The sequence below is a fragment of the Muscardinus avellanarius genome (assembly GCF_963383645.1).
Source record: "Muscardinus avellanarius genome assembly, chromosome: 7".
NCBI classification, from domain to species: domain Eukaryota; kingdom Metazoa; phylum Chordata; class Mammalia; order Rodentia; family Gliridae; genus Muscardinus; species Muscardinus avellanarius.
Window position 1 is genome coordinate 87,198,673 of NC_137793.1, and position 10,447 is coordinate 87,209,119.

Sequence of the window (10,447 nt, forward strand, 5' to 3'; positions counted from 1 at the left end):
TGCTCTAACACTGATCTATACCCCCAACCCCCTGAACTTAAGCTTTGTGAAAGCAGATCTGGAGTAGCCTTTATTACTAAGGTATGATCTCTTTTTTGTAATCTCTGTTAAATGACCCATGTCTTAAATGAGGCTGTTCACTCTGGTTGGTGGGAACTAGAACAATTCCTGGTCCTATGTTTTTGGGTTTTTTTCTTTCTTTTTTTGTGGTACTGGGGGTGGAACCCAGAGGCTCTTCTACCTCCGGGCTATACTCCCAGACCTATTTTATATTTTATTTGGAAACAGGGTCTCACTAAGTTGCTGAGAGCCTCACTGAGTAGCTGGGGCTGGCTTCAAACCTGTGTGATCCTCCTGTCTCAGCCTCCCAAGTGCTGGGATTGCAAGCCTGCGCCACCATGCCCGGGACTCCTGGCCCTTTGAGAGTCTAGGAATTTTTTAAGATGGATTGTGGAAATTGGTGAATGATTGGATGTGTATGGATAAAAGATGGTAAGCAAGTATTGAATGAATTGTGGCACCAATCAACCACAAGAGGAATACATGAATGGAGGAGACAGTGAATACATTCTATACCAGATATATTTAATTTTAGGAGCCTGAAAGGCATGTAAGTGGAGCTAGCTACCAAAACCTTGGATATGAGGTCTGCAACTCAAGGAAGAGATCAAGAGCAGACTGTAGAATTGGAAGTATAGTGTTGGTTCCTCCCAATTCTACTCATGGTGTCTGAGTTCCATGAACAATCAGTACTCCCACTTCTAACCAATTAATACTCCCAACACTCACCACACACTCATATACATAGTAGTTGAAATCCTTATGAGAAAATGAGATTGGCAAGGAAGATTGTGGAAAAGATGACTAAGAATAGAAACATCCTTTGGGAGGCTGAGACAGGAGGGCTGCGGTTTGAGGACAGCCTCAGCTAATACTTAGTGAGGCCCTTTGCAACTCAGTGAGACCCTGTTTCAAAATAAAGAATTAAACAATAGGGCTGGGGGTGTAGATTGGAGGTAGAATACCCCTGGGTTACATCCCCAGTAACACACACACACAAACACACACACACACACACACACACACACACACACACACACACACAGGAAAATCCTCTTAAGAGGTGGGCAGAGGTGGAGCTTATGGAGAGAAAGAAGACAAGAGGAAAAGAAAGAAGAGAGGAGGAGAAGAAGTGGGGGGGGAATCAGAGAAGAACGGGAGATGGAGGGATTATGGAGCTGAGAGCAGAGAGTTTCTAGGAGGGCCTGATCAACAGAGCCAGATGACACAGGCCAATCAAGTAAGACCCAAACTGGGAAATACCTTCTGGAGTTTGCACCTGCTGAAGGTCTCTGGTGACACTGGGAAGAGCAGCGTTAGTGACCCAGAGAGGATGGAAGCCAAGGAGCAGATGAATCAGGGAGAGGTGAGAAAGCGGAAGGAGTAACCTGAAACTCCTCTTTCTGGAACCTCTCTGAGGAAGGGAAAGTTGGTGACAGAGCCATGGCTAAGAGCGCAGCATGGAAAACACAGAGGCTTTTTTTTTTTTTTTTTTTTTTTTAAATGGGAGACACTTCACACGTGTATGGGCTCAGAAAGGCCAGTAGAGAGGAACAATTAAATAAAGTCCTCAGAGGAGACAACAGTCATGGGATCAGTAGCACAGGTAAGTAGTAAGTGCCAAAGGAACTTAGAACAAAGGCATGATTTTTTTTTTCAGTACTGGGAATTGAACCCAGGGGCATTGTATCTCTGAGCTACACCCCCAACCCCTTTTATTTATTTATTTATTTAGTTAGTTAGTTAGTTAGTTAGTTGGTTTTTAAACAAGTTCTCCCTAGGTTGCTAAGAATCTCACTGCTTGTTGAGGTTGACCTCAAGCCTGCGATCCTCCTGTCTCAACCCTCCAAGTACTGGGATTGCAAGTGTATACCACCAAACCTGGCACCAACCACATTTTAAGGGTAAGAAAATGAAGCCTAGGGGAAATGCCTCAGATCACACAGCTCGAGGCTTGGCAAAAGAGAACTTCTTCCACCCCAGGCCACCTGACTTTCTGTCCCAAATGACACTTTTTGTATCATTCTACAACCTTGGCCACCCCTTCAGAAACCTAGGAAAAGCTGGATGTCTGAGTTCCAGAGAGGGGAATGAATGCAGGGAGGGTCTTAGGGCACATTCTGGGAAAGGGTGGCTGCTGGGAGAGGAGTTGGGGAAGAGAGAGGACAGAGCCAGGAGGAAGGCAAAGGCATCTCCACCCAGGCAGCAGCTGCTCCCAAATATGTCACAACTTGTCAAAGAGGCAGAAATAGAAGCAGCCCAGGGAGTGGAAGGGGCGGGGCGGCGTGCTGAGCTTCTGAAGCCACAGGGAGGATGGAGCCGGGGATGGTTTGCAGGGAAAGGGGACCCGCAAGTGGACTGCGTTCAGAGGTGAGTGTGCCGAATATACACCAGCACATCTAGATAGGCTGCAATGAGTCCAGAGAACCACCTGGTTGCCTTTCAGGGGAGCAGAAGTAAAGATGGGACAAATATCCCAAGAAGAACGGCCCCTTCTGATCCTATTGGTCCACTCTTCAGGATGAGGCCAGGCTCAAAGAGCCCTCAAAACAGTCCTTCGGGGATGAGGGGAGCACAGCTCCAAGGTAGAGCTCATGCCTGGCATACGTGCAAGGGCTTGGGTTCCATCCCCAGCACTGCAAAATCAACCAACCAAACAAAACAACCTCCTCCTCTGACCCGATCAGCACTCCCTCCAATCCCGCATGCTAAGTCAGGGAAAGGGGGCTATCTGGATCCTGCAGTCCAATGTCTTGGTCTACAGATGGGCAAATTGAGAACCAGAGAGGAGACATGACAGCAACAGGCCCTGCCTCTTTATCTAGGGTTCCTTCTACAACTTCCCCATAGTTTTCTGGCAGTATCTGTCCTAACTAGAAGCTAAAGGCCCTGTTCTCATGGAATTCTCATAAGAAATTCTCACCCATATTTCCACAGGCCCCGCCGGAGCCAGGCCTCCAGGCTCTCACTGCGCATGCTCCGCTGACCCCTACTCTGGTTATTTTAAAACCAGCTCTCTGCTGAGTCTCCACCAATCACCTCTCCTTGACCCCCACTCACTTCAGACCCAATCTCTTCTGCCTCCAGGCCCTGCACCTTCCACCACCCCAAAGCCAGAGATTCTTAAAGGGTGATCCTGGCTCTGAGCTCCAGATTCCAGACAGGGACAGGATTTTCCAGTGGTCACTAGATGCTCAGTTCTCAATGGAAACAATGTGGCCCCTGGACTAGGTCCTCCCCTCACCCCACCTCTCTGCCCTGGGCCACTCACTCTGTCTCCACCTCACCTTCCCTTCCATCTTGATCCCTCAGGCCTCTCCCTGGCATCTCCTCTTTTCCCGTCTCCATCACAACGTCTCCGGCTGCCCCCCTGAACTCACCATTTGAACTCTCAGTCTGCTCACTGTCTGCCAGTGGGGGTCTGCCCCCCCACTCCCGCAGCACCCTTCCTCACCAGCCTCAGGGAGAGGGCACCTGGATTCAGCCCCAGGGCCTCAGCTCAGGCTGCCCAAGAGCACACACCCTTCACAACTCCTGAGGCTGGTCCTCTGCACCCTTGAGCAAGTCACAGCCCTTCTCTGGGCATCTGCTTCTTCATGTGCAAAGGAAAGTGGACTAGCTGATTCCGGATGGCCTTGCAGCTCCCACATTCTATGATGCTAAGATCTGTCCTCACTCTGCTGCAGAGCTTTGGGTTCAGAGATAGGCAATGCTGACTTCCTGTCATATTTATGCATCTATGTCCTTGGGAATGCACACACATTACCAACACCCATCTAGTCCTTATCAATAATACTCAGACACTCGGCCTAGGAAAACAAGGGGTGGGGGCTGTTTGGAGAAGCCAGAGACTCCCACCTCTGCAGACCCTCTTGCTTCTCTGTTCCCCAAAGCAAGAAGCTCCAGAATGGGAAATTTGCTTTGATTTTAACCAAGCAACCTGGAAGCCCAAGTCAGTCCACCTGCAAGGTCTGCAGGGACTGGAAGAGGCTAGAAGTCAGACAGCCATGACTGAGTGTGCAACAGAAGGAGAAGAAAGGAGCAGGGAGCAGGTGAAGGGGATTTCTGAAACCCAATGCTCCCATTCAAATAAGATCAGCCCAGCATGCAAATGGACAGTCAAGTTAAGATAGGGGAGGGGAGCCAAGAGCCGGCCCTGGAGCCCTGGCTAGGAACAAGGGCTGCCTCTGGAGAGAGCTGGGCTGCTGGAGGAGGAGGCTGCTGCCAGGGCAGGGGGTCCATGTGCCTGCACGGCAGGGGTGGGGATTAGGCTGGACGCCCTGCTGTCAGGTTAGCGCTGATGGATCCCCGCTGGTGGCAACACAAAGGCTGTTCTGTGCTTGGCACCAATGTGCGCCCATCCATCAGAGGGCAGCCGGGGGCAGGCAGAGGGGGGTGCAGGGGAGGAAGACCAGGCCCCTAGACAGCTTTTCCACCGTGCAACTCTGAGAGAAAAATGAGGTGGGTAGAGGACCAGCCTCCATGCTGGGGGTCTGAGAGGTCAGAGACTCCTGGGTCACCCTAATTGTCTCAGTCCTGAGATTTGTGTCTCACAGTGAGCCCTGACATAGTCCCCAGGCCACCTTGCTCAGAGAGGCACAAGCACACCTACACACGGATTTGTAGAGACCCAGACACAGGAGGTCACCCTGACCTCCCAGGCCTGCCCTCATGTTAGGTCAGAGGCGCAGCCGTGAGGCCACAGGCAGGGCTTGCTGCAGACCGGGAGGGCTTCCTCTCTTCACTGCCCCCTCCCCAGGGCTGGTCCTCAGCGGGCTGAACAGAGGAAGGAGTGAATGAGTTAACTCCTTCTCTGGGTTGAATTGGCACTTTCTCTGGCCTTTTTTTTTTTTTTTTTTTAATTACCTAGCACTTGCTACCTTAGGCTTTGTGTCCTGTCTCCCTTGCTCAACTGAGAGCACTGACGGCAGAGAGATCGTATCCTGCTCCTTGCAGTGACCCTAGAACCTGGGACGTGGTGCTCCACTCAGGCTTCTTGAGAGAAAGAACGGCCCAGTGAATGTGCACACGTGGAGAAAGGTTTCTCGCCTCCAGTCCTGCTCCTGTAGTTTTGTCCCAGGAGGCAGTGACAACGGTCTGGGAGAGGACCATGGGGCTCAGGAGAGGACGAAGCAAGAAATAGGTATTTCCATGTGCCAGGTGCCCTTTCATGTAATACAACCATTCCCTTATCTGTATCTAACACACACACACACACACACACACACACACACACACACACACACCTTTTGCGAGCCTGCAGCATGCCTCCTTTCCAGGTGGAGTCCACCCTCCTGCCCCTGATCGTCACCCTCTCCCCCCTGGACTGTCTGTCATTGTGGTTACATGGCCTTTTTGCCTGCCTTCCAGCTCCTTCCATGACCAGCTGGGCTTCCTTCCATTTTTTAGCAGTGTTACCCCCAATCACCCCCTTACCTGAACCCTGAGCTCCGTACAAACCAGCCTACCTGATGTCTCCTTCTCCTCCACTCCCCTCTCTCCTACCTGTTCTCTGAGACCCTGCCCAGCATGGTCCTCCTTCCCAAGCCCTCCACAGAGGCCCTGGCCGCTGGTAGTTTTGCTATTCTGATAAACTCCTAAAACACCCTTTGATGATTCTCTCACCTGTAAGTGTTCACGGCCACCTTGTTGACGGTCGTTTAGCAAAGCTCCCTCTCGTCTTGTAATTGAGCGCTCACTGTCCAGCATCTATATTCGCCAACCAGATTGCCAGGCTCTGGAAGCCACACAGAACTAGCCTGTTCTGCTTCCAGTGTAGAGGGAAAAGACACATTGTTGAGGGCAAAGTCAGATCTGATCCCAAAAGGGCAGAAGACACCCATGCCTGGGTTTCCACAGGAACTTTGGCGTCACTCCTTTTCTCAGGTTATGTGGGATTGGGATGTGAACTGAGGCAAGGTTATTTTCTCTCCCTCCCTCCCTTCTTCCCTCCCTCCCTGTCTCCCTCCATCCCTTCCTTCCCTTCCTGCCTTCCTTCCCTCAGTGGAGGTAGGTTGGAAATAGTGATTCTTTTTCAGCCCAGCTGGTCAGGGTCAAAGCAAGGCTTAGAAGCCACAACACAGTTTCTATCACACTGGTAAAGCCAAGAACTGAATTAGGGTCTTGCTGTTCCCCCTCGACTTCCCTGGGGCTCTCTCACCATTCAGCTCTGCCTCTCTTCACCCACATTTCCTACCCAAAGGACAGCAGCACTCTCCCAGCATCTCGCTGTGGCTGCGGGAGAAGGCAAAGCCAGTTCTTCAGACTCCATGCAGGTGTCCCTCCCCAGTGAGCCTCCCCGAGTCCCCTGCACGATTCCCTCCCCTCTTACTTCCTTGCTGCTTTTTAACTGATTAGTCTCATTCACCATGGGAATAGGGAGAGCAGGATAGATCAGATTTAAGTCTAGGGGAGCCTAGATTGCAGCTCAAAGCCCAAGGATCCCCACAGCTGCACATCAGTAGACTGGGCGGGCACATCAGCGACACGGCAGAAAGCAGGCAGCAGCAACAGGAGACAGGTATTCGGGTACCAGAGGCTGAGCTGACTTGATGTGGCCCACTGGGTGGCAAGGTGGAGGGAGGGGTACCTTGCCTCGAACATCCCTGTCAGACCTAAGACTGGGCCACATTCAGGGCTGCTGTCTGAGGCCTGCCTGCTGTGTTGTGCGAAATGAATCCTCTCAGACCCCACGGCCTCTACTAAGAGGTGACCAAGGTGCCTGACGGTTAAATAGTCCCTCCTCTGCCTGGCATGGAAGACCTGAATGATGTATGCAAAACTGATGTCTCAGATAGAAAGAGGCAGAAGAAGCCAGCTGGTTGGTCCAGGAGAGGGGAGATGTAAACTGAGAGAGAGGGGCTGTTTCCTCTCCTTTTCCACTCCCACCCACTTTAAGGAGTTAGGAAGAGTCTGGTGTTCAAAGTGGGTAGGAAACAGAGTTGAGGAGATGACACAGGAGGACAGAGAAATGGGATGTACTATGTATGGGGATAGTGGCTGTGACCTTGCCACTGGAGGGAGGTGGCATTGTGTAGACTATAAATTCCTTACTCTGACCAGCTATAATAAAAATAAAACTTCCCCTGACCTCTACTGAAGATCAGCAAAAAAAAAAAACCCTCTTGCCTCAGTTTACCCACAGCCACATGACACCAAAGAGAAAGCACAGGGTCAACGCTGATCTGGAAACCCACAAGTTGAATCCGTCTGCCCCTCTGAGCTTCAGTCTTTCTTATGTCTGGACACTAGGGAATCACACATGCCTCAAATTTGGAACAGCCCCATTCTTTGGGGAGGGAGGTCTTTAAGGGTCTCCTCTGACTGACACAGTATGGTTAGCAGGAAGCAGAGAGATGGAGAAACGGACTCTCACGGCCCCTTCCAGCCTAAACCAACCTGCCCCTTGTTTTCTCCTCCACCTCCACCCACAAGGCTGCTTTGGGGCAAGCAAGGAGAGAGCGGGCAAGCCGCCCGGCGAGGAGTAATTGAAAGGAGCAGATGACGGGGGAATGTGTCCTCCCACCTCCCCAGCCCCACTGGGGCTGCGGAGAAATGAAAACTAATCAAATTACACCCGACGGCCTCCCGACCCGTGCACAGGAGCCGCCCTGGCCAGGGGTAGGCTGCCTGGGTGGGGTGGGGGCCGTGGGGAGAGGGAAGGGGAATCACATCTAATCCACTGTAAACGTCTTGATGTGCAGCAACAGCTTAGAGGGGGGCTCAGGTTTCTGTGGCGTTGGCTATATTTATCTCTGGTTCCATGCCAGCGGGGAGGGTTTAAATGGCACCCAGCAGTTGGCGTGAGGGGCTGCAGGAGCTTGGGGACCAGTGGCAGGAACAAGTCTCTTCCGACCCCATGGAGCTGTATGAGACATCCCCCTACTTCTACCAGGAGCCCCGTTTCTATGACGGGGAAAACTACCTGCCAGTCCACCTCCAGGGCTTCGAGCCACCAGGCTACGAGCGGACTGAGCTCAGCCTGAGCCCTGAGGCCCGGGGGCCCCTGGAAGACAAGGGGCTGGGGACCCCCGAGCACTGCCCAGGCCAGTGCCTGCCATGGGCCTGTAAGGTATGTAAGAGGAAGTCGGTGTCGGTGGACCGGCGGCGGGCGGCCACGCTGAGAGAAAAGCGCAGGCTCAAGAAGGTGAACGAGGCCTTCGAGGCCCTGAAGAGAAGCACCCTGCTCAACCCCAACCAGCGACTGCCCAAGGTAGAGATCCTGCGCAGCGCCATCCAGTACATCGAGCGCCTGCAGGCCCTGCTCAGCTCCCTCAACCAGGAGGAGCGCGACCTCCGCTACCGGGGCGGGGGCGGGCCCCAGCCAGCGGTAAGTGGCCTGTCCGCCTGGCCCAGGGCCGGGCCCAGAGGGAGGCACCTGGGCTCTGTGGAGGGGCTGTCAGCAGGTTACAACAGGTGCCAGGCAGGGCCCGGAGGGGCTGCGGGACCCCTTCCTTTGTCAGAGCTTGGTTGTTCAGCTGACCTCTGCTGCCCCCGCACTCTTTCTAGACAGACTAAAGGCAGTGAGTGGACGGGAGATGCAGGTGGGGTGGGGTGGGGTGGGGTGGGGTGGGACCGACCCAACTGCAGAAGGTATCCAGAGCAAGTCCATAATCAGCCTGGGTGAGGGTGAGAACTAATTCCCACCCCTGAATCAGAGCCAAACAGGCCAAAAGCAATCTGCTGTGCTTCCCACCCAGCCAGTCTCACTGGGACCCTGACAAGCCTCAGAAGTCACCGAGTTGGGAAAATACTCTGCCTGGTCACTCTTACCCCCAGGGATGGGGAAGCCAGAGACCCCTTTACGCTGGTGTCCTGTGAAAGCAGAATTATCATCCAGGACGGAAACCAGAAAAGGCCTGGAAGCAAGGCCTCTTAGTGTCAGCATTCTGGATGAGGGTGCCCGCTGGGACCCTCCAGCTCCCCTGCGGTTGTGCCCAGTGGGACCAGTGAAAGAGAAATCCCAGGATGGCTGTGTCCTGACCTTGGGCCTTGGCCCTCACTTGCAGGTGCCCAGTGAATGCAGCTCCCACAGCGCCTCCTGCAGTCCAGAGTGGGGAAGTGCATTGGAGTTCAGCACCAACCCGGGCAGTAAGTGAAGCCTGACTGGCTCAAGCCCCTCTGTCCCTAGCCCTCGGGTACCTTATTCCTTGCTCCGGTCACCTTCCTGTGGCTTCTCCAGGAACCTCCTGACCCCAGGGCCAGGAGGTGGGCTGGAACACCCTGTGCTTCCCAGCAGCATTGACCAGTTAAGGAGTGGTCCCTACCAGCAGCTCCCCACTGGTGTCTGGCGACTGACCTCAGTGGGAGAGAAAATGGTCCCTGCCCCACGGGTCCCTGGGAACTGCTGAGTCAGTGCTGAAAAACTGGGCCCAGAAAAGGGCAGCTTCAGTCTCTGAGGACACACTATCCTGGTTCCACCCAGAAATGAGGTGTGCACACACAGGACGGGAAGGCAGGGGGTAGGGAGTAGGACTCCTGAGTTGTGCTTCCCCATCTGTCCTAGAAAACTTGTTTCAACCCAAGGTCTCATCTCTTCCTTGCCCAGGTAACCCTTATCCCTGCCTTCTCCTTACAGATCATCTGCTTGCGGCTGACCCTACAGATGCCCATAACCTGCACTCCCTCACCTCCATCGTGGACAGCATCACCGTGGACGATGTGTCTGTGGCCTTTCCAGACGAAACCATGCCCAACTGAGATTGTCTGCCAGGCTGGGTGTCCATGTGAGCCCCCCAGCTGGCCACAGATGTCACCACTTCTGCGGCAGGGGCCTCCTAAGCCAGGCTGTCTCACTGCCAGGAAGACAGCCCTGGGCTGCCATTGGCCAGACTACCCCCCTCCTAGCCATGCAAGGTTAATACACCGCCCAGCAAGGGAATGGATGCCCTCATTTAGCTGACTCCTTAGAGCAGAGGGCACCCCCTTTCCAAGGAGATAAAGCAGGGGACCAGGGCGCCCCCTTGTGGATGCCCCCAGCTCAGGGGGCAAACTCAGGAGCTTCCTTTGTATCATAACACATCCTCTAATTCCACCCCCCAAGTGAAACGGTTTGAGAGATCATGTCCTGACCTGGACAAGGGTGCACATCTGTTCTGGTCTCTTCCAGATGTCAGGGGCTGGGCTGGGCCTGCCCTGAGTTGAGAGAGAAGAGAGAGTGAGGAACAGTACTCTGTTCCCAAGTCCCTGGGGGGCCAAGCTTTTGCAGTGAATACTGGGAACCTTCCAGTGGTTTTATGTTCTGTTTTGTTGTGTGTGTTGTTTGTAAAGCTGCCATCTGACCAAGGTCTCCTGTGCTGAAGTTGCGGGGGACAGGCAGGAAAGGGGGGTGGGGACTCTTGAGGTGATTTCTTTGGTTAACTAAGCATTGTGTGTGGTTTTGCCATTG

At 53.5% G+C, this 10,447-nt stretch overlaps 1 protein-coding gene across 1 annotated transcript; it reads left to right on the forward strand.

The window, feature by feature from the left end:
• Positions 1–7,843: 7,843 nt before the first annotated feature.
• Positions 7,844–9,759, forward strand: MYOG (myogenin; the record flags this gene model as incomplete). The annotated part of the gene is made up of 3 exons (XM_080698515.1): positions 7,844–8,389; positions 9,069–9,150; positions 9,638–9,759. The coding sequence occupies 3 exons, from the start codon at positions 7,844–7,846 to the stop codon at positions 9,757–9,759; spliced, it is 750 nt and encodes a 249-aa protein (XP_080554641.1).
• Positions 9,760–10,447: the final 688 nt, after the last annotated feature.